This window comes from Populus nigra, chromosome 5 (assembly GCF_951802175.1).
Source record: "Populus nigra chromosome 5, ddPopNigr1.1, whole genome shotgun sequence".
Taxonomy (NCBI): Eukaryota; Viridiplantae; Streptophyta; class Magnoliopsida; order Malpighiales; family Salicaceae; genus Populus; species Populus nigra.
Genome location: NC_084856.1, coordinates 12,272,878 through 12,297,503, shown reverse-complemented (window position 1 = coordinate 12,297,503; position 24,626 = coordinate 12,272,878). Strand labels below are relative to the sequence as shown.

Genomic DNA, 24,626 nt, shown 5'->3' with positions numbered 1-24,626 from the left:
GTTTCTATTTATAGTTTAGCTAAAACTTGATAAAATCTCATCAATGCATTTTTTTATTTATTTTGGGTTTTAAAAAAATATTAAGTCTTTATCATTCCCTGAAGAGACAAATCAACCTAACAATTTAAAATAAACTTAGATTTTATATGATGACAACTAAATAAAATTCATCAACTTGTTATCAAACTTGTTTTGAAAGAACATGTTAAGTTTACTTAGGTCCCTAAAATTAGACGACACATAAAAAATGCTTATGAAAATCAACATCGGTTCATTGGATTAGGAGACTCATTGATCAAGTTGTTCATGAAATTGGGTGTTAGACCTGTATGCATGGTAAAAAATTAGGTTTTGGCTTGACTCTTTTTAATTCATTCAAAATATGTTTGTTGGCCACCTCTCACACATGATGGGTCTATGAAGGATCACGTCAACCCTATCCAAATTATTGTATCACATTCACAAAAAGTATTGCACAACGAAATAAATTTGCACCTATAAAATAATTTTTTTTTTTATATATATATAACAAAATATCAATAACACACTCCTAATGGGTTGATTCTTCTAGTGAATTATCATAATATTTTATTTCTATACAAAGATATTCCTGTCTTTTTTTTAGAAAATTATTTTTCTATACATTCCACAATGAGCAAAAATCTATATACACATATTAAATCTACATCTACACATACAAAATCCAATGTATCTATGAACATATCCACACATAAGATTAAACATGCTTATAAAACAAATTAATCATGTTTTATCAGTAAATATATGCATATTCATACACAAAATAACTTATCCATACAAAAAAAAAAACGATTGAGATTTAAGAAGAGATCTTAAAAATTATTGCAATTTCATCATTAAAGATTGAGTTGATTTAGGAATTAGTCTTCATGATATGTTTTTATTTGCTTTTTATGAGGTTATTCTAGTTTCATGACTCGGATCACCTATTTTGTGGGATAACCCTAGTAGAATCAGGTTGTTTTATTGTGTTCTATTTTTAAATTAAATTTTTTCCATCTTCATCCTTTAATCAAGTTGCTTTCGGACTCATCAAGTAAATCAAGTCATATTGAATTAATCTTCATACAGTTTAATTTTTTTTCTAGTATAAAAACATTAGCAATACCTAAACGTTTTTTTTTTGTTAAAAAAAAACTTGATCCAACCCGCAATGTAACATATATCAACGAGATAGTCTTTTTCTAGTTCTTTTGGAAGACATAACAATAAAGATACTCATTCTTTAGCAAAGGTAGGCATATTTGTAGATAGAACAAATGCCTCTTATTTTCTAAACTACTAAAATAGATCGTACAAAACCTTCATTTTAATTAATGAAAGTTATGTATTCTTATAATAATAATAATAATAATAAAAGTAGTCCTCATAAATCTCATCTCGAAAGTAGTCCTTATAGTTTTGAATCTATTAATAACTTAATTTTCTTTGGTTAATTTCAAGTATGTTTGTTTTCGTGGCTATGCTACACTTTTCAAAAAAAATTGAATTTTTTTGTTTTGTTTTATATTAATTTTTTTATATTTTTGAATTGTTTTAACATGCTGATGTCAAAAATAAATTTTAAAAAATAAAAAAATATATTATTTTTGTACATTTACGAGCAAAAAAACATTTTAAAAAATAATTATTACAGCAATTACAAACACTACCTTTATATTCATTTTTATTATAAATAGCAATGAGGCTTCTTTTTTTCAAACTACATAAACTAATCAATTGATTATTATAATTTATAGGGACAAGTTTTAATAGGTTCCGTTTGTTTGCTGTAAAGTAGTTTCTTTTTGGAAAGTGAATTATTTTCCGATGTTTAGTAGTGTAATGGAAAATAAGTTGGAAACACTTTCCAGTGTTTGGTTATATCATGAAAAATGAGTTGGAAAATAACTTATTAATGCTTTATTTTTTTCAAATTTATTAAAATAATGAGGAACAAATCTTACAAATTAAAAATTTGAATGAGAATGAAATTGAAAAAAAAATATAATTTTATAAATTCTCTCAAATAAAATAAATAATAATCAAAATAATAGAGATCAAATCTAAAAAATAAAAAAAATTGAAAGATGAAGAAATTAAAATAATAATAATTAACATTTTATAAATTATTTCAAATCAAATAAGTAACAATCAAAAGAATGATGACCAAATTTGATAGATAAAAAATTTTAATTAAAAATGATGAGGGAAAATCAAATAAAAATTATAAAAATGAGGACCAAAATTAATATAAAAATTAAATTCTAAGGGATGAAATTGAAAAACAAATATTCAAAACAAAATATATATAGCAATTAAAAGTTTGAGGACCAAATTTGATATAATCAACAAATAATATGATATTTTTAAATTTTTCACAACTTTCAAAAAGTATTTTCCGCCCAAAATAAATGGAAAACAGTTTCCTGGAAACCAAACTAAATTTTCCTTTGACTGGAAAGTGTTTTCCGTTGACTAACTTTTCTAATAGCAAACAAACATAGGAAAATTTGAAAAATAATTTTTTAAAAATTATTTTCCAAAAAATAAATGTAGCCTAAATTTTCAAGATTCGTGCGCGAAAGTAAAGGCTGAAGTGGGAAATAGATAATTAGAACACATAACAACGAATGAACAAAAATAATTTTTTGGATATGTGTTAGATGATGTGTGTATTATTTTTTTAATTAATTGAAAATATATTAAAATAATATTTTTTATATTTTTAATTTTAACAAATCAAGATAATTGAAAAATAATTAGAAAGACACTCGAAAACTGGGTCAAGCAAGGAATGAGAACCAGTCAATGAGATTCTATAACGACAGGGTCACTTTTTTGTTGTGATAATTTCTCGTTGGTGAAGTTCGTCCTTTGTCCTTTGGTTGTGATAATGCCTTTGTGCTTGCAATAGAGAAGGCTGATGGGGTTAGTGAAATGGCATCTCCATTTTTCTACGATTTTGTGGTTCCTTCTGATGATTCCGGATATATGAGTTTTATTGGGAAAAGTTTTAATTAAGTCTTCAAGATATGTTTGCAAAAGAGAAGGCTGAAGTGGGGGATAGATTACTGGAACATTAAACACAACTAATTAGGTTGTAGATATATATATAAAATGTAATTAAAACTTAAATTACATAAGATATGCAATTTACAATAAACAATCAATTATCTTTAAAAAAAATACAATATTAAAAAAATACAATACCCTTTTCGGTATATTGATGTTCCCTCTCAAGCAGCATTTCATCAGCGAAATTATTGAAATCTAAGGATTACAGCCTATATTCTAACGATAGTCGCATCGACATCTATTTTTTAGGTAGAGAATTAGAACGATTAGCATTTGATGTTCCATGTAGAATTCGTAAACACCACTCATAGTTGGTATACTCATTCAATGATACATATAATCAATATGCTCTTGAATTTTATAAACATAATTAAAGGCATAACTCAATAAATGATCAATATGTTGTTGCCTATCCACTATAACAAAATATTTCAAAAGCACATAAATATTATACTTAATATTTAATTAAGGCATGTATCATCAGATATGTTAAAAAAAATCACACGAAAATTAAGGAATTTATTTTAACAATGAATAAATTAACACCACAATTAACAATTTATATTAACAATAAATTAATATTAATTGCTTTATTATTATTATTATTATTTTAATTGCCAAAGGGTAGTTACACATCTCTTAAAGATATGTTCTTTTGGGGTTTTTTTTTCAACTGCCAAATGGCAGTTTCCATTACCAATTCACACGATTAATTGGTAGTTGTTTTTTTTCCTTTTTTTGTTACATAATAATTATACAACTACCATACAGAAAACCTTTTCTAATTAATGATAGAAAAGATAAAATCATAACTCAATTACTTCATAAAATTTTGTAAATTCAAGACTCAATGAAAGAATTCTTTTAACATGAATTTACATCTAACATTTATATTATAACAGATGTACTGAATAAAAAAATGTTAAAATCATGGCTCTGATACCAATATAGATTAGAAAGGAAAACTTACTTGTGAAAATTCGCTTTCGTATCTCCGAATCGATTACTTTAGTGTCATTTCAATTACTAGAATTAAAGTGATATTCCACAGTACGAACATCTTTATAAATCTTGTCAAAATAATGCAGAGAATCCAAGATGAGAGAAGAGAAATAGAGAATGATCATTCAACAAATGAAAAACTTGCTTTTTCATATGAGTTATGTCCGTTTATATATAATTAGAGAAAATGGTTACTTCCTTTAATAACTCCTATAATAACTTGGATCATGCCCATCTATCATGGACGGATCATGCCTAACCCAATATATATATATTAGGAATGAAGCTTTTATTTTTCATTAACTAATCAACTGATTATGATAATTTATTGGGACAAGTTTCATTATATGTATTTATTTGTTTTTTATGATGTTATTCTAATTGCATGACTCAGGTAATTTATTTTGTGGGTTAACTCTAGTAGAATGAGGTTGTTTTATTGTGTTTTATTTTTAAATTAAGTTTTTCCATCTTCATTCTTTAATCAAGTTGTTTTTGAATTCATTAAATAGATCATCTCACATTGAGTTACTCTTTGTATAGTTTAATTTTTTTTAATTAGAAAAATATTAACAATAAATGTTTCTTTTATCAGTACAAGTTTTAATTAAGTCTTCAAAATATGTTCGCAAAAGAAAAGGCTGAAGTGGGGGGATAGATTACTAGAACATTGAACAACGAATGTCCATGATTTTGTTGGCTATGTACTAGATATTGGTGTCTTTTACTATAACAATGTCCATGACATTCGTGTGTAAAGTATTTTTTATTAGTAAAAAATTTATCAAAAATAATATTTTATATTTTTAATTTTAACATATCAAAATAATTAAAAAATATTAAAATAAAAATATTAATTTAATATTTTTATAAAATAAATATACTTTTAAAACATGTACAAACAAAATTAGAAAATGAGTCCCAAACCGTAAGAAGCAAGGAATGAGAACAGTCAACGAGAACGGTCAATTATTGTTTCTTCATTTATTTGTTAGTTTGTTTTTCAAAGATTCTATAACGACAGGGACAGATTAAATGATCAAGCATAGTTAGAAAGACACTCGCAAACTGGGTCAAGCAATGAATGAGAACAGTCATCGAGATTCTATACTTTTTGGTTGTGATAATGCCTTTTGCTTGCAAGTGGTTGTGAAAGAATGTGACTTTTCTTCTCCTTCATTCAATTGGTTAATCTCTTTTCGTTGGCCATAAAAACTGCTCTTGTCAACTCCTGTACAGAGAGTGACAGATACAAGTCAACAAGTCTTCCTCTGAAATTTCAAACTTGCCAGTACTCCCTCATATCCTCCGCTCCTGACACCCTTTCCTCCATTCAAAGAAAAAGCATCAAATATCCTCATCCAATTTCTATGGAGTTCTCTCTTCATCCACTCTTTCTTCTTCTTCTTCTTTCTCTTCTTTCTCTTCTTTCATCCTCAGTATCTTACAATCCTCCGGTTAAGTACTTCATGAACTGCGGATCTGGCACCAATTTCCAACTTGACAATTACCGGGCTTTTGTTGGTGATGAGAATTCTAACTCTTCCTTCTCTGTAGGAAAAAGCAAATCTATCCAAAATAAAAACCCTTTACCCGGCATATCACCCCTCTATCATACAGCTAGGATCTATACGAAAATATCCTCGTATATGCTTGATATCACTCAAACTGGTTCCTACCTTGTTCGCCTTCATTTCTTTCCATTCAGCTTCAAAGGGACTCATCTTGCTGATGCTTTGTTCGATGTGTCTGCTTCAAATTTTTCACTTTTATCAAATTTTAGAGTCCCGAACAGTACTACTGAGTTCCCAGTGATCAAGGAGTTCTTTCTCACGATTGCTGCAGGAAATTTCAAAATCTACTTTAAACCAGCTGAAGAAACATCTTATGCTTTCGTGAATGCCATAGAAGCCTTTCTTCTCCCACCAAATTTCTTCATGGATAATTCAACAATTCCTCCTTTACGGACCAAAGGTGGAGCTCTTAGGACACTTTATAGGATCAATGTTGGAGGTTCAGAAGTTAACGATACCCTGTGGAGGAATTGGGTACCAGATGATGATTATCTAACTTTCGGGGGTTCGGGTGCAAACCGTTCTTATGGTGGTGAACTTCATGAGGCCAGTCAAGGGTTGATTGTCCAAGAAATTGCCCCTGATTCTGTGTACAGAACTTGCAGAGAAGCGAGTGTAGATAATAAAGGGGCATCCAATTTTCCCAATATAACTTGGCGTTTTAACGTGAATAAGAAAGCTAGGCATCTTGTTCGTCTGCACTTTTGTGACGTTTTCAGTGTTTCACCAGGTACTGTGAAATTTGATCTCTATATATCTACCAATTCCAGTCATGAGATCGATCCTAATTCTAAAGGGGTTAGTGATATGGCATCTCCATTTTTCTACGATTTTGTGGTTCCTTCTAATGATTCCGGATATATGAGTTTTAGTATAGCCCCAGGAAATAATTCTATTTCGAAAGTTGCTTTTCTGAATGGATTGGAGATCATGGAGTTTGTGGGGAACACGATAATTGTAGTGCCTGTTGATGAACATGAGTCAAAAAACCATCTGGCTCTCATAATTGGTTCAGCTGGAGGTGTGGCTCTAGTCTTGGTTTTGATTTTATTATTCTCATTATGTTTGAGATTAAAGCGACCGAAGCCCGTAAAAGCTGAGTTTCTTTATGGAAAAGGGAGGTCTCCCAGTTGGATAACTGAAAGAACTGAAAATGCCTCCAACGTTACTAATTTAAACCTCAAACTGAAGATGTCTTTACCTGAAATACTGGCTGCGACTCATAATTTCAATCCAAAGTTGTTGATTGGTGAGGGTGGGTTTGGCAAAGTTTATAAAGGAACTCTTGAGACTGGTATGAAGGTGGCTGTGAAACGAAGCGATTCAAGTCATGGCCAGGGTCTTCCAGAGTTCCGAACTGAGGTCATGGTCCTTTCAAAGATTCAACATCGGCATCTTGTTTCCTTGGTTGGCTACTGCGATGAAGGATCGGAGATGATATTGGTTTTTGAATTCATGGAAAAGGGGACTTTGAGGGACCACTTATACAGCACGAAGGAGTGCTCAAAGAATCCGTCTGCAAAAACTGAATTGAATTGGAAACAAAGGCTTGAAATCTGTATTGGCTCAGCAAAAGGTCTCCATTACCTCCATACTGGTCCAGATGGAGGAATCTTTCACCGTGATGTTAAGTCTACAAACATCTTACTTGATGAACATTACGTGGCCAAAGTAGCTGATTTCGGTCTTTCTCAACAAGGAATGCCTGATCCGGACCATCTAAGCATGGGTTTTAAAGGTACTTTTGGTTATCTTGACCCTGAATATTTCAGAACTTTTCAGTTAACCAATAAATCAGATGTGTATTCTTTTGGTGTGGTTCTTCTTGAAGTGCTTTGTGCTCGACCCCCTGTTGTAGACTCACAGCAGAAGGAAGAAATAAACTTAGCTGAATGGGGGATGTTTTGGCAAAAGGAAGGGCAGCTTGAAAAGATTATCGATCCTCTACTGGCAGGTCACATCAACCCTAATTCGCTAAGAAAATTTGGTGAAATAGCTGAGAAGTGTTTGAAGCCACAAGGAGCAGACAGGCCTAATATGATTGATGTGTGCTGGGATTTAGAATACGCAATGCAGCTTCAACAGACTGCAGTGCATAGAGAGGCACATGAGGACACCACCACAACAGGTGTTTCATCAGATTCAGCACTCCCAGTTATGCAGAACATGAGTTCTAATATGTTCCCAGTTGATGATTTCTCAGATACAACAGATACAGTAATGTATCCCAATTAAGAATTAACGATTCCAGATGATCCCCACGGGTCAGGAATGAGCTCTCAATACCTCCAGCAACCAATTGATAATTCATGTTGTCAGATAAGAAGTTCTAAATAACAGCAAGAACATTTAGAAGCTTTGCCAATTACACAAATGCCTTAGTAATTCTCGGGGTTGGAAGCGCCTATTCAACCAAGAGATTAGGGTAGATAGCTTGATAAATGAGTTTCTGGATGCTAATGTCCATCCAGTGGATGCATATCTGTAAAATATAAATAATAATAAAGTTTGATTGGATGCTCAATGTTCAGGAAATGCATGGTAGATTTGTCGATCAATTTTTATTTTTATATAATTGAATAAAAATACATCTAATAAAAAAAATCAAACCCAACTAAATACATGGTCAGGGTTGCGAGTTTCTATCTATAGTTGTTTAAATATATAAAAAGAAATTATTAAAACAATGATATCTTGAATATTTTTTTTAAATTAAGTCGTGTTTTAACCAATTCATATTTAGATCCCAAGTTAATTGGAACACATCAGGTTAACTCTTATTAGGTTCAATTTGAAACCGGAGCCAAGTGTGGAGACACTAGAAAAAAGTTTCCTACAATAACTTATTGACAATGTATTATTTCAATTTTTTTTAATTATATTTGTGTTATCATAATCTATCTAACTTCTAATTATTCTAGCACAAAAATGCTGAGTAAAAAATAGAGCGTGTTAGTTAGATAAGAATGTTTTAATTTGAGAGATATCTTTTTTACCTTTATTTCAAATTATTAAATTTTTTTCTTGTATTTGCTCTAATTGGTTTTTTTATTTTTATTAAATAAGTAAAATAGAGTAAAAAAGTCATATGTCGTTGTAGAAAAATCTAGGAAAAGATGAATTATACTAGAAAATGATTTTTTAATAGAATTTAAATTAGTACTTTTCTTATAAAAAAATAAATTTATTATCGTATAATTAAATATAATTTTTTAAACGGTTCTCATAACTTGAGATTAAATATTTTAATTTACATCTATTTTTCAACTTCCCAACTTTCTTTTTGATTAATATCAACAATTCTTTTTAACATTTATTTATATATATAATTCTTATTTTTTTTTTTATTAAATGAACAATTCAAAAACAATTCAAGATTTTTTTGCTTATAGTTAATTTTTTTTATATAATAAAAAAATTTATTATAAGAAATTAACCCGATTCATGAGCATGAGCCAACTAGATTATCAATTTAATCAATAATCTATCCATCTATCTATTTATTCTATCTATCTATCTATCTATTCTTATGAAACATCATAATGTTCATGGGCTCTGCAAATCAATGTGCCTATTTATTATCGGGTCATAGTTCTTGCGGGCTGGACTCCATGTTCATGGGTCATTCATTTGTTTTGGATCCATCTCTTTGAAGCCCACATTTCAGATGTGAACTGCTGTTACCCGTCTGAATCGAAATATAAAATATATAAAAACTACAAGATAGCAATTAAGAAAAAACCTCACTTGGTTTTTAGTTACAGAGCTCTTCCGTCTCCTTCAGGCTTCAGTTCACATTCATCGGCGCTGCCCCTCAACCTTTAGTCGCTCTAGCCCGTATGATTTTATGACCTACATAATCACAGTCATTAGTACCGGGAACTTTCGTTACAATGACTTCCATCACCTCAGTGGAATTGAATTACCTTGTTTTCCGCTACCTTCAAGAGTCAGGTTCGGCTGCATTTTCAATTACTTTTTTTTTTCAATTTCTTGCAAGTTAGGGCTATCCTTATTCTAATGCTTTATAAATAAAGTAATTAAGGTTAGGTTAGGATTTTGCTTTTAGAGTTTTGTTCTAAATGTTATCAATTAGTTTTGTTAATTTTGGGTTTTGTTTCTGTTTTTTCTACTATAAGAGCTTGTAGATCTGTGAACTGGGTTCTTCATTACTTGTTAAATTTTATTTACTTATAGTGGATAAGAATGTATATCGGTTGCCTGACTTTTCAATATGGAATACGAATGAAGCACGGGGCTGCAAAACATTTGAATTTGGTTGAAAATATAGTTCATTTTTTTAATGGATTTGATTCAAACTGTTATTGAACACACCCAATAGGCCATAACTATGCTAGAAAATTTTTAAATTTTATTGATGCCATCCATGGCTAAAGATTTTTTTTTTTTTTGTAAATGCCTTCTGGTAGCTATTGTTTGTGGGAGCGAAGATTGGTTATTGGTAGAAGACAAGGGGTTCTGATATTTGGTTGCCAATTTAAATACATGGGAGGAATTTCTAGTTTTTGTAATGGTGTTTGTTATTGTATTCCTGCAGGTTTTACACATTCAGCTTTTGCCTTAGGATATGAAGGTGGAATTAACAAGTGCACCATAGATGGCAATATGATTCCACCTGGTGCTCTCATTACATTTGTACAAAAGGGACTTCAGTACTTGGAAATGGAGGCGAATTTGAGTAATGTTAGCATGTTTAAATTATTGCTTGTTAAGCATTTCTGTTTTACATGCCTTGGGATTTATGTTGATCAAGGTTTTTTTCAAGCTTGCCAGAGTGATGCAGATGTTGATGAAGATTTCTCTTTTTTGCAACCTTTGGATCTTATCACAAAAGATGTGAATGAATTGCAGCAGATCATAAAAGAGAAGAAAAAAAATCTGCACAAGGATAGAGAGAAAGAAAAAGAAAAGGAAAAAGACAAGGACAGAGACAAAGACAAAGATAAAGAGTTCGAAAGGGAACATGAAAGAGAATGTGCCCGAGTGAGAGAGAAGGAAAGGCATGAAAGGGAAAAGGAGAAAGAAAAGGATAGAGAGAGGTTAGAAAGTGAAAAAGAGAGAGACAAGCAGCTTGAGGATAACAGTGATAGAAGAATGGTCACTGATGCAGAAGATAAGCATGAAGAAAATGAATTTTTTGAAGGTAATCTGACTTCTATGTATGTTTTTTTTTTTTCTGTGGCAGTTTTAGTTTCTTGAATTTATTCTTAACACTTTATATGGGGTTTTCAAGGTACCTTGCCCCACCTCGCCTCAGTAAAGCACTTTGGTGCCTTGTGACCACAAGCCATGGTTAAATTGTCAGACTGTTCCTTTATTTTTTACTACTGTTTTTTATTCTGTCCCCAGTTCTATTAAAGCTTAAGCCCCAATATATTATTATTTTCATATACAATATTACTTCATCACTACTTTGCATTAGTTTGGAGTTCTGTGCTTTCAAAGTGTTGGGAAGGTGTGGCATGTTTTATAGTTTAAAGCCAGTTTTTCTTCCCTTTGGAATATGGTGAAATGTTAGTTATATAGACATACGCGGTGAATAAGAGGCTATCATCTTTCACTTGTCTGTGGTATTCTTGAATAAGTAGTGAAAGATATGACATTCTTTCTGCCTCTCTTTGCCTCACTTTTTTCCACTTCTATGTCATGTATTTCTGAAAATGTGAAAATCTATTGTTTAGTAGGACCAGAGCCAATGGATATTTCTATAACATCAACATCTCAGACATGTGAAATTCCTAGTTCTGATGTGATGATTTTGGAAGGACATACTTCTGAGGTATGAGCATTTGCTGATCTTTTTGCTTTTTTATATTAATATTTCGTTTTTTGTTTTCTCCTTACTGCCCTTTTCAGCTAGATATATTTACTACCATGTGCTTTGTTTCATTTTTTCCTTTAGGTTTGTGCCTGTGCATGGAGTCCAATAGGACAACTTCTTGCATCGGGGTCAGTGATTTTGGATAGAGGCATCACTGTTGTTGATGCTTCTGTGCTTGCATCTCTGATTTATATGCCAAAACTTATTGTATATTGATTCTTAGTTTTTTATTATTTGGTAAAAATATTGACTCATTAGGTATGTCATTACTTTAACTTTATTAGCATTAGGAAGTAGCAGAACGTTTGTTAAACATGACAGGTTATGCATAGTCTTTCTTCTTTTGTAAGTATCAAGTGTGCTGAATGGAGTATTGATATTATATATTAGGTAAACTCATTCCTCCAAGGAGATGAAGTAAATTGAAAGTCTTTGATAAAATGTGTTAAATTATTTTTAAATGAATGATACACATGCTGGACAATTTGATATTAAAATACCAAAGCATTGAAGTTTCATGTTATCTTAAAAGAAACGTGCATCGTATCTACTGTAGAGGTTTGCCTTGCATGCAAGTTTGCTATGAGTATTTGTGCTGCTTTGATCTAGTGTCTTTATGAGTTCTGTTATCTATTAAGTTGCATTTCAATATGCAAGGTTAGGACTCTATATTGATTGCCCATTCCATTTCTCTAATTTGATAATGCCAACACAGGGTAATGGCCTTCAGTGGTAGCTGTCTTTTCTGGATATTTTGCAAGCATCTGTAATGTAACTTTTCTTAAAATGTCGATAACTTGTAATATATCATCTGTAATAGCAAAAGAAAATTGTTGGTCCTTCTGTTCGTATCTTAAGTCATGCATGTCACTCACTTTATTGTTATTCCCAGTTCTGGAGATTCCACAGCAAGAATTTGGACAATAACAGAGGGGACCTCTAGGTCTGGCGTGCAGAATGATCCTCTAAATGTGCTAGTATTGAAGCATGTAAAGGGAAGGACAAATGAGAAAAGCAAAGATGTTACCACACTTGATTGGAATGTGAGTTCTCTTACAGGCTTTAATTATTGATAATAATAATTTAATGTCTCTTCATATTTTATTCTTATGAATTCATTTAAAGTTTTACATGTCATTGGTAGGTATTCACTTTGTTTTTTTTTTTTCTCCTTTTTGAACCCAAATCATAAGAATCAAGCTATCCAGTTGATTCCGATGTGGTGGAATGGAACTCTCTTTGCCATTAAAGATTCCTTAGATATCATATTTTATGGATTTCTGACACGTGGATCGCATTACGTGATTTTTAAATAGAGAAAGGTAGCTGAACATGGCATGTAATTTACTTCAAATTTGAATAGGCTCAAACTGAAGCTGATAGGCAAGGGTCTGATGATAATCCTTTTTCTTGGTGAATCAAGAAAATTAATTTACATGTCAAATTAATCCTTTTCCTCACATGTGTTGATAATTATTTTGCCTTTTTTGTACAGGGCGAGGGAACATTACTTGCTACTGGCTCTTATGATGGGCAGGCAAGAATTTGGAGCACAGATGGTAAGCTATTATAGCAAGATCTGTTTTGTAGCCTTCTATTTAAGCTTGAAACAGAGCAGCGTCTCAAATTTGTTAATATAAACAATAAATTTGGGTAGCTCTGACATCTATTCCTTTTCTTTTCTGTTTTTGTGGTGGGCTTTTCTCACTTTTAAGTGTTGGGTTCACACATGTAAACCTGATGGAGAATGAAGGACAACAACGGAAATCAGCTTATTTGTTTAGAAATTTGAATATTGTATGATTGTTCTAGATTTTATCATTTAGGAATATGAGTATTTATTATTTAGTAGTTAAATTAGGATGTTAGTTTCTTTATTGATTTAAGACTTATTAGGTTTTTTTATTTGGTTGGTGCATATAAATAAATCCCTAGACATTCAATACTTTGATCATTAAATTATTAATTGAAATTGAAACCGAGTTTCTGCAAGATTGAGTGTCTTTCTTGTTGGTGATTTGTTCCTTTATCTTACATCAAATTCCTTGTTTTGGTGATTTTGCTTTCTTGTCCTACATCAATTTGGTGCCCACCGTGAAATTCATCTAGGGTTCTTGTTCTCTAAAAAAAAAAAAGAATTCCACAAAGAGAAGAAGTTAAACATGAGAGAACAACTTGAAGTACCAAGAGTTGGTGGCAAAAGGGGTGAAATTTTTTACCACAAAGCTACATTATTATACTTGCATTAGAGTATCAGATTTGTTCAAGCAATTGGCTGCCAATTTTCAAGCTAATAATGTGATCTTGTTTTTTACCACAGAATATTTGGTTGCCAAAATGTGACATATAATAGATTTGGTTTCCCAATTGAGTTGGGTCTTGCATTAAAGTCCAATTCATGCCACTCTTCTTGCCTTTTGCTAGCGGGGGACATCAAATTAGTCAAATTTAATTGCAATGGATTGGATTTCTCTGCTTTGGATTTAAGGTCATACATCCAATTGAAAACAAAAACAATTGCAATTTAGTGTGTGGCTTAAACAGAAATGGCTTTCAAGGATATTGGGGGGAGATTATGTGACTGGCAATGTACCTCTTTGGTCTCCATCTTTTAACTTGAGAATGGGTTGGTATGAGTGGAACAATCCATCTAGTTCCATGAGAAGAGCACTAAGTCCGGCTATGAAGGCATTAGTATCTAAGGAACTTTTAACTTTTCTAAGTATGGATGTTAAACTTTTTGTTGTTTGCTTGATTGAAATTTTTAGAATAAATGCACTTGATGCTCCTTATTGTGATGACCAGACTATAGATATTTTTCAGCTTATTGTAGCAGTATTAGAAGATACCTTTGACACTTTGTTTTGGTTGGTTTATAAGCACACTTGGATCTTTGAAATTATTTCTCAGGTCAAGCTTTATCTTTTGATGCTCGATCTCAAATGTGATTCTTTGGTTGAGGATAATGCTAAAATGTTTTTTGCAAAGTTACACAAACTACTTTTCCAAAGATATGTTCTTGAACATGGATTCTATGATGATTGAGATTTTAAAGGAAATTTATGAAATTCCATTGGAATTAGTCTTTCTTCTTTTGGATAATGAGAGGTTGGATAATCAAGCTGTCTCATTTAGTACACTTAAGCTAGTTGATAGTGTTCCTATCAATTGCATTTTAGAGCTTCCTCCTTCCCTACATGTATAAACCAGTGCACCAATTAGGCTTTCCTCTTGACCACTGTAATAAAGTTGTCGTCGATATCTATGAACAATCCAAACCTTTAGAGTCTAGTGACAACCTACAAATTGGAGAATCAAGAAGTTCCTATCAAAGTTGATGCAAGCATTGAAGAGATTAAAGAAGAGATTGATCACATTGACTTTGTTCCTTTGAATTCAATATTGCATCTGAGAAGATTATCTTTTTGCCAACATTCTTCTCATCATTGAAGAAGGATGAAAGGTATCAAGTGCAAAAGTTTTTCTTAGGGCTATGGTGTGCATGCAAGTTTGTTGAGTTTTTGCTATTTGACACTTTCAAACTCGTGGTCGAGTTTTTTTTCCAACCTAGGAGAATGATGGAGAATGAAGGAAAACAATGGAAATCGGTTTATATTCATTTAGAAATTTTAATATTGTATGATTATTCTAGATTTTATTATTTAGTAGTTAAATTAGTATTTTAGTTTCCATATTGAATTAAGATTTATTATTATTATTGTTATTGTTGTTGTTGTTATTTTGTTCGGTGCAGAAAAAAGAATAAGCATTATTTTGATAATTGAATTATTAATTGAAATTAAAACTTTGAGTTTCTACAAGATTGAGTGTCTCTCTTGGTTTGGTTCCTTCAAGATTGAGCATCTCTCTTGTTGGTGATTTTGTTCTATCCTAAATCAATTCTCTTGTTTTGGTGGTTTTGCTCTCTTGTTTTACATGAGAACCATTATCAACTTGTTGCATAGACAAACTGATACAACATTGTTTTAATATATGTGCACAAACACGTATGCCCATAAGTTATTAATTGCCATTTTGCTTTTACTTCAGTTTTTCAGTGCAATTTGGAACTCTGGCTTATGCTCTGGATCTTTTCCCTGGTCTAGGTGAACTAAAGACAACATTGAGCAAGCATAAAGGACCCATATTTACTCTGAAGTGGAACAAGAAGGGGGATTATCTTCTAACTGGAAGCTGTGATAAAACAGCAATTGTGTGGGATGTGAGGGCTGAGGAATGGAAACAGCAGTTTGAGTTTCATTCAGGTTTGAGATTGCACTCATCTCGTAGAATAAACGGTCTTTCTTCAGAAAATAGAAATCACCCTTGTCGCATTTGAATTTTCATGTTGGTTTTTGTTTTAGGTCCTACACTTGATGTTGACTGGCGCAATAATGTTTCATTTGCAACAAGCTCCACTGACAATATGATATATGTATGCAAAGTTGGAGAAACACGCCCTATTAAATCTTTTGCTGGACATCAGGTTTGTTCTACAATCCAACAACTGTTTATTGCTCTCGTCTGAGGTTATTTAGTTAGCGTGCCTTTCTATATCTCGGTAAGCTGGCAGATGGCTGTTTTTTTGTGGGTCATATTCTAGTGGGGCTAAGAATCCCCAACTGAACTTGGTGTGTGTACAATTGTAACACCCCGCACTTTCACGTGTGTTTTTACTTAATTTCAAAGACTTTCTTTATATAAAAAGATAAAATCCCAACCTTTCAATAGTTTTATAAATGTATACAATTTATTACAATTCTAGTTAAAATTACATCCTTATTAACTATTTGCAAGTTTTTGTTTTCCCTGAAAATACAAATATTCTTTTTATATAATATTGGGTATCTCAGTGACCCTAAGAAATGGATATCTTCATAGGAATTTATTTGTGTTATACACAAAATTACAAAATAAATCATATTAAACATTTGCATCATTCCAGTTACTAACGTTTAATAATTATATGATCAAACCTAATTTCATAAAATTTTGTTTTAAGAATGTTGATCTTATATCAATTTCCAATATTTTTCTTCACATTATTTTATTCATTACATTATCATCCTTGCATTATGATAACTGTTTGTTATCTTGTTTAACTCGTCATTATACGATTTATTCTTTACAACTTGAAAATTGACTGGTCTTATTCAAATATTTTCATATTGTATTTCTTTTCATATTGAGGTTATTTCATAACTATTTTCACTCCATGAATATATTTAATTTATATTAATATTATTATTATTATTTCACAACTCATGGAACTTACCCCACAATTTATTTGTTCAACACATAAATAATATGATCTTTTCCTCTCTCAACCACCTTTAATACATGTTGTAACTATTGTATAATTATGTCTAATTCACAACATAATTCATGTCATCTTTTTACTTCCATAACATTTATTACATCTATGATATCTCATACTTCAGTTCATATAATACCCTTGTTATATTGATAAATTTTCTCGATTCATTATTCATTCCACTTATTTTATGTCCATTTCTATTATTTATAATTTATCACATGACCTTCCATTACTTTTATACTTTTAAGACGTGCTCAAATCATTTTTCTTTTCCATTAAACTTTGTCGGTGGGACTAACTTAATATCTAATAATTAACTTGTCAACACAGTCAAACTCATATACAACTCGCTCCATTACATGTTATTGTAGCTATTAATTGGTTAGCCAAATAACTTATTAATCACTTTATATGTAATGCCAAACTCAAGAAGAACCAAGTTCATGAATGTTGGTTCCAGCAGAACAGATAACAGAAAAAAGAATTAACAAAGGAAAGAAATCTGATATTTTATTGCAGAAAATAAAGATTACAAGAAAGATAAAACAAGTAGTCTCACACCACTCAAGAGAATCACTCTCATTTTGGAATCACACCAAAGACAAGAACTGTATTACAATCTGCCCACCCAGACAAACATTCTTCATTAAATAGAAATACATATTACAGTTAATAACTAGATAACTACCTACTAAGATAAGAACAATGACAATTATAATAACTTCTTCTGCCACTTGGAAGTATGAGATGATCTTCAATTATTGATTGTAACTTCCCTTTCTTGCCAACGTGAACCACTGGAATTGTAGCCTCCATAGAATGTATCCCTTTACTTCAATTAGCTTGATCCCTGTCAATTGTTATGGCCTTCTGCTTGCTTTGGACTAGAGTGCTGTCACTTGGAATACCCGAACTTGCATCAAGATGACAACCCCAACCATTTGGATATAATTTCACGTAACTGCCTTCTAAAATAATTTAATATACTCTACCAAAATTTCAACGGAATTTTCCTTATACTTGGACTATACCTAGTTATCGACATCTTCATGAATATCTCAATCTAATACTACATTCATGATTTACTACTTGGCACAATGCGAGGTACCTTAAAATTTCTTTAATACTAAATACAATCAGCTTTATACACAATGATTATGTACTATTATCTCTTCAATATATTTACCACATCAATTACTAAAGAGTTAATTTCTTATTTTACCTTTAACCTTACAAATTTATACAATTAACACAATTTAAGGACATACCAATATCCCCTTTAGTCCAAACTGGACATTTGTTTTATTATCAAATTAACTGGTTTCTCTAAGTGTCCATTAATCAGGGTAACTAGTTTCTCCAATTGCCTATTAAGTAGGGCATCAATCCTATTAACCAGGGAACTAGTTCCATACTATCTGTTCACCTACCGGCTATCTCACACATCAATTATCTTAGAGTTCTTATCACATATACACGTGCGCGCGCATGTGCTCCCACATATATTTTTCCGACATTAATTTCTGTGTAGAGGTCTAACACAAATTACACGGGATTTTCATTGTTTCAATCGGTAACAAATCATCCATTTCCTGCCAATACGGTTGATAATAATTCTTGTATAGCAATTCTGTTGTAATTAAAAGTAATACATACAAGGTTTTTTCCACCGGCAAATCACATCTCCTAATGTACTACACTTTATCACCCATACGATTAACTATAAATTCCATACCAATTTCTACGTCAAAGGTATACGCCTTCCATTAAAGATAATACACTATACAATTTGATTACCATTGTAATTCTAGCAATTATAAAAGAATATATAAATAATTAAAAAAGAAAGGGAGGTCAATCCCTTACTTTAAGTCTTGCTATCCAAGCTCGCTCTTGAGAACTCAGGTGTCTTTTTGAATGTTTCTTCTACAATTCTCAACCAAATAACTATTATTACTCGTACCATAAATTAAATTGAATCACTTGCATATCCATACTATGCATTTCAAATTTCTCTTTTTCTCCACACATATAAACTGCAACAATTTCCTCAATATATTTTTTCTAATAAGAAATCACACAACTCATTCTTCTAGTTTCAAATGTTAAGACTCTCAATTAACAACAATTTCTAAAATAACATAAATACCGTATCAATCCAAGCCAAGGTAACCATTTCATTCTTAACTTAACATGTTTTCAACCAACACTCCATTGTACCATTTGTTCCTCACAAATTCATAACAATGTATTCAAATATATCTGAATCAAATCAATTTCAGACTAACTTTTAAGTATATTTTATTCAAATCATTGTAACCATGTTGAGGAACATCAATTTTCAATTTGCATGCACATATTTATTCTTGAAGAACCCTCCCTCAAATTCTTTTCTTTAGCCGAATATTGCATACCCCATTCTATAGGTTTTCCTTTTAAATTTCTTCACCCAAACAATCTAAATAACTTACATGCATAAAGTATTTCATAGTTATCTTAACATAAAAGTACATTCTTCCATCTCTTCTCTACTTGGCCGAAACTTATGGCCACAAATTTATTAAGTTTCTCTCTTCAATAACAAGTGCTTTGTTTCATGATTCTTAAAGTACTTTATCTCTACTTTATGATTTTATAAATAAATTACAATTTCCTTCGTAATGTTAATCAACAACGAATCATTAAAATTTTCATACCAACCACTTAACAATTTATCAATAACCACTTCTCATTAGTGTTACTACTCAATAACCAACTTTTCCATACTAACATTCTATATTGATCATAATGTTATTTTCATCCCTCATCTCATCCTACTTATTCACAACACTTATTTTCATTTTAATTACACAATCATATCAAAATGTGTCAATTATATACACTTCCAAGCATAAATTTCACCTAACCTAATCCTCTTATTTTTGTCAAAATCACAACATATCAAGAAATTTATTACAATTAATACATCATTTCATCAACATAATGTAACAAAATCACCTACAATTAGACAACAATTATATAATTTCATAAGTTTTCACCTCTTTCTTCTTATGGCTGGTTCTTACCAACTTCAAAACACTAACCCTTTTTTTCATAACCTTCTTTTAATTCATCCAAAATCTACATTTTTAGCATTAATCTTTCATATACTTGTCTAAGAACAAGACAATTAAGCAATCATCCTATTCTTTTTATCTTATCTATTTAATCATATACTCCATTTCATTTTTTATTTTTTTTTAAATGTATCTTATTCAATATCCGTCACTTCCAACACTTCAACACATGTGAATTACAAATAATAAAAAAGAATTTAAGGTAGTTCTATTCCTCCTTATTCTTTTTTTCCCATGGCCGAAACTCCCCCGCACCTGAATTTCTCCTTCATACATTCATAAACTAGGCTATTCATACTCTACTACACCTCAATTACATCATATCCACATAATTTCTCAATTTCTCTAAAATTCATTTATGAACACTAGCTGAAATTCCAATAATTTCACCACAATTCTATACATCATCACTTATACTTGAATAAAGGAGGTTGAAACCATTTATCCAATGATTTTGCAAGTTCTAAATAGCTCCCAGTTGAATTTTTTCCCCATTGTTTCTCTTCTTTCTTCAAACCTGCCGCCTTTTTCTCTATCTCCAGCCGTCCCTCTCTCTCTCCCTTCCCCAAACAAGTTTCTTAACCTCTATACATAAGTTTCCCCCTTTTTAATCCTTCACTTCAATCTCTCCTAACCCCCTTCCTCATGAAGTTTAAGAACAAAAGAAAAATAAGAAGAGAGGATGGTAATACTCGATCTCTCCCCTTTTTCTTTAAGCCGAACATCAGTTTAAATAGGAGGAAGAAGAAAATTTTTGGTTATTCCCAATTTTCCCTTTATTGTCCATAAGTTATTTTACCTGAACTCCAGCACTATCGTGAGATCTTCCTAGTCTCTGATTGATATAAAATTTTAACCCTAAGTAGAAAAACATGTTTGGAGACTACTTGTAAAACTTCAACCCGATTCAACGGTTGGATTGAAAGTTATGTCCGATAGTGTAAAACTGGCCAGCAAGTAATTTTACGCCAAAAGAATTTTTATATTGTTTATTCTACTTAAATCGTCCAGATATGTCCATCCCTATTCAGAATTTAAATTTTCCTTTAATTTCGTTGCCTTCTGGGTTAAAAATTGTGTGATTGTAGCAGGCTTACACCAGTGATCAAAGTCAACCATATATTGATTCATTTGAAAATTCTAAAATATTTCTCTAAATATTTTCACTCTGAATTTATAAAAATTCTCCATTTTTATCACTAATTTATCAATTTTTGGCCTACAAGTCCACATTGTATCTTTTATGTTTGTTGGGTCATATTTCCCAGATTCAGATACCTTTTTAATGTTGAGCTTAAACAAATTGCATTGAATTTCATTAAATTATATCCTAGAACATCGCTTTCCCTTTTTATCTCTTCCATTTGGTTTTTGTCTGCATTTCTTTGATTTTTGTTTTCCCATAATTTTTGTGCTTTTATTTTCAAGTTAACACATGAACATTTTATTTCAAATTTCTAAAATTCAAAGTCACCTTTTTAATTCCAATACTCGATTTAATCACTTAATATAATATTTTCCATTATTAATTTTGTGGATTTTATCCAGGGGTTTACAACAATATTATCAATGGTGCAATGTGAGACCACATTCAGATTAATTTAGTAGGAAGCCACCTATATTATAAAATACATAAATATAGAATATTTTTTTACTTCAAATCGATGATTGATTGGCATTATTATCTAGTTGTCTTGGATTCCTAATCTGATGAACCATCATGTTGCATCTTTGTGGTTCTCAGTGTTACATAGAAAACTTGATGATGCTATTTATTGACTGGGTTCTGACTCTGATATTCAACTTAAAGTATTACAGCCAGTTGAATGCTTTTTTGATCCAAGATCAAAGGTGCTTATATTTTGTACTTTTTGCAATTTCAGGGTGAGGTTAATTGTGTCAAGTGGGATCCTACAGGTTCATTGTTGGCATCTTGCTCTGATGATATCAGTGCTAAGGTTATTATTTGTGCTACCTTCTTTTGTCATCTATGAAGTTACATTTTGGTCTGCTATCATATTTGTTCATTTATGAAATACTCATGAATGCCTTATACTAGTATATGAGCTATTATTTTAAACAGAATCCTTGTTTTGTCATTGCCTATGAGCTGTTTTTAAGTCCTATTTCATTACTTGTTAGCTTGTTATTTTCATGGTTGGCAACTGATGAATCACATTTTGCAGATATGGAGCATGAAGCAGGACAAGTATGTTCATGATTTGAGGGAACATTCTAAGGTACTGCATGGCTTTTAATTTACAGATCAAGATTTGTTTATGTTTATGGACTTGCTTGATAGAGCCCGGTGGATTGCTACTATGAATGTTCAATAATCTTGTTGCAGGAGATTTATACTATCAGATGGAGCCCCACTGGACCTGGAACAAACAATCCCAACCAGCAATTGGTGCTGGCAAGGTAAAATTGCTGCTTCAAATTAAATGTTGTTTGTGCATTTCAACTTTCATGCACAAACACGTGTGTTGCAAATTAAGTAGTTCTGGAATCACCCTCCAACACTGTCATTCTCTTCTTTTGACTAATACTTCTGTCCTGCTTAGTTTCAAGAAATCCTGTTAATCTTTAATCCCAATTTTGCATGGGGTCATGAAACATCAATAACTTTAGCACCTTGTTCAAGTCAACTTTGATGAATTGTTCAATGTTTATTTCTGATATCATGCGGTTCTGCTTTCTATATAGTGCATCATTTGACTCAACAGTGAAGTTATGGGATGTGGAATTTGGGAAACTTCTCAGCAGTTTGAATGGACACAGGTATGAACATAGCTTTTTCTCGTTTTTCATGTCAAAGGAACAGTAGAAAAAGTTGATGAGTTTCATTATCAACTTGTGGATAAGTTGACTGCTTAATGATTAGATGAACCAGTATTTCAAAGTTACCTGAATTCATTTCTGTAAAATTTGACCTCCTGTGATCACTTTTTTACATTTTCTTCCATAATTTCTCGAATACTGCCCCAATTATTTTTCTTGACCTTTTTCCTTCATTACCAATAAGTAATAAACCATTACCTTATTGTGTTTGGCCAATTAATGCTAGATGGATCAGAAATTGTATCTTATTATTATCCCTTTGAATTTCAGGGCTGTTGTAGTTAAAGAAGAATGGATGTTCTTTTATCCTGTCACTGAAGAGATAATTGATTTTATGATTAATCAAATTGTTGCTGCGTTATTTGTAGCTTTAATTGACAAATATCTTTTAAATGAATTTCCAGAGAGCCTGTGTATTCAGTTGCATTTAGTCCTAATGGAGAGTATTTGGCAAGTGGATCTCTTGACAGATGCATCAACATCTGGTCATTGAAGGAAGGAAAGATTGTGAAAACATATACTGGCAATGGTGGAATATTTGAAGTTTGTTGGAACAAGGAAGGTGATAAAATTGCTGCCTGTTTTGCCAACAATACAGTTTGTGTTTTAGACTTCAGAATGTAAAGACTTGGAAGGTAAGGTGGTAGGATCAGCTAGGATTCCTTGGAGCTTGGTGTAGCATTCTATTTAGTTGGTCTTTAGATTCCCATGGAAGAGGGTTTTTTCTTTTACAGGGATGTGAAAAGTTGTTTGATTTGCTAGGGTTTTTTCTTGGTAATTATAGGTGTTACTAATTAGTAATTCTGATATTGCTGCAAGTTATAAGTGAATCACCACCCAATAGTTAGCTAGGTTTGTGCTCTAATCAGTAACAAACAATTATGTAATTTATTTTTCATATATTTTCTTTCTTTCTTTTTTTCATTATATTAACTGTTTTTATGCAATTTACAACTTATAATTTGCCCTGATAATAGGCCTCAAGCATCGGAAACCTTCTTGTCCAAGTATAAGACAATATTATACCAGGAAAATAAAAACCACCCTGCCCAAATATAAAGGAAAATGCCCCAAAACCACCGTGCCCAAAAATGAAGGCCTTATTCCTCTCAAATCCAAAGGGGTACCTTATCTAGGTATAAAGTAGGGGTGTTCCAAATCCAACTGAACCGGGAATTAGTATTTCTTTATAACATGATCACCGAATCAGAAACCATTTCAAACCAAATCAATTTGGGCCGGGTTGGTTTTTTCGAGAAAACAAAATCTTTCATATTGTTCATCCAAGCAACATCTGGTCGGATCAAATCATAACAAACAAGATCATTAATTTGATATCTTCGAGAATGACTGGACTCTGCACAGGCGAGGGAGTGCATTGGTTCTATCGAGAATAACTCACTTGTGCTTCAAATCTTCTTCCTTTAAAAATTTACAGGGTTCCCCTTTGTCTTCGTTTTTGGTAGCATGTTGACTTAACCATGCTAGAGATTTACAAGTTACAACAATTAGCATCAGGTGATGAGACACCACCCAACAGGAATGAGGCCCAGTCAAGCAATCCTTGCAAACCTGAAAATACCTCGCTGACATGCACAGAGTTTGCACTCACAAGAAAATTCACTACACAAAAAATAGAAGCTAACCCAATCTTACATTGCTAACTGCCTCTATAGACGTTGGTTGGTTGGACTTAGCAATAAACAAGGGAGGAGAGGAGAGAGAGAGGGAGAGGGAGAGGGAGAGGAAAAGAGGAGATGGGGTGGAGAGGTTCAAGTTTGATTGAACTAGTTTAATTTTGTCTGATTCAATCAGTTTTAGCTTCGAATTAGACTATT

General features: G+C 31.7%; 2 protein-coding genes across 7 annotated transcripts; both read left to right on the top strand.

Moving 5' to 3' along the window:
* The first annotated feature begins 5,323 nt into the window (after positions 1 to 5,323).
* Positions 5,324 to 8,196, top strand: LOC133695016 (probable receptor-like protein kinase At5g24010). 2 transcript variants are annotated; one of them, XM_062116748.1, is made up of 2 exons: positions 5,324 to 7,410; positions 7,531 to 8,196. In XM_062116748.1, the coding sequence occupies exons 1-2, from the start codon at positions 5,469 to 5,471 to the stop codon at positions 7,905 to 7,907; spliced, it is 2,319 nt and encodes a 772-aa protein (XP_061972732.1). In that variant the 5' UTR covers positions 5,324 to 5,468; the 3' UTR covers positions 7,908 to 8,196. The 2 variants fall into 2 exon arrangements, with proteins under 2 accessions (XP_061972732.1, XP_061972731.1); XM_062116747.1 differs by having other exon boundaries at positions 7,504 to 8,196.
* Positions 8,197 to 9,398: 1,202 nt separating this feature from the next.
* On the top strand, positions 9,399 to 23,715 carry LOC133695435 (WD40 repeat-containing protein HOS15-like). Of its 5 annotated transcripts, none has more exons than XM_062117434.1 (15): positions 9,399 to 9,626; positions 10,231 to 10,371; positions 10,459 to 10,836; positions 11,378 to 11,472; positions 11,596 to 11,642; positions 12,230 to 12,280; positions 12,407 to 12,557; positions 13,010 to 13,073; positions 15,621 to 15,779; positions 15,879 to 16,000; positions 21,831 to 21,905; positions 22,134 to 22,187; positions 22,295 to 22,368; positions 22,654 to 22,728; positions 23,193 to 23,715. In XM_062117434.1, exons 1-15 carry the CDS (start codon positions 9,566 to 9,568, stop codon positions 23,410 to 23,412), a joined length of 1,767 nt encoding a protein of 588 aa, XP_061973418.1. In that variant the 5' UTR covers positions 9,399 to 9,565; the 3' UTR covers positions 23,413 to 23,715. The 5 variants fall into 5 exon arrangements, with proteins under 5 accessions (XP_061973418.1, XP_061973416.1, XP_061973417.1 ...); XM_062117432.1 differs by having other exon boundaries at positions 11,375 to 11,472; XM_062117433.1 differs by having other exon boundaries at positions 10,231 to 10,376; positions 10,467 to 10,836; positions 11,375 to 11,472.
* The last annotated feature ends 911 nt before the right edge of the window (positions 23,716 to 24,626 follow it).

Coding starts and splice junctions, on each gene's coding strand:
- LOC133695016 (XM_062116747.1), top strand. CDS start 5,469: ATGGAGTTCTCTCTTCATCCACTCTTTCTTCTTCTTCTTCTTTCTCTT. Junction 7,411..7,503: donor TCTAAGCATGGGTTTTAAAG/GTACTTTTGGTT, acceptor TTCTTCTTGAAG/TGCTTTGTGCTCGACCCCCT.
- LOC133695435 (XM_062117432.1), top strand. CDS start 9,566: ATGACTTCCATCACCTCAGTGGAATTGAATTACCTTGTTTTCCGCTAC. Junction 12,281..12,406: donor TGGATATTTTGCAAGCATCT/GTAATGTAACTT, acceptor TGTTATTCCCAG/TTCTGGAGATTCCACAGCAA. Junction 22,729..23,192: donor AGCAGTTTGAATGGACACAG/GTATGAACATAG, acceptor ATGAATTTCCAG/AGAGCCTGTGTATTCAGTTG.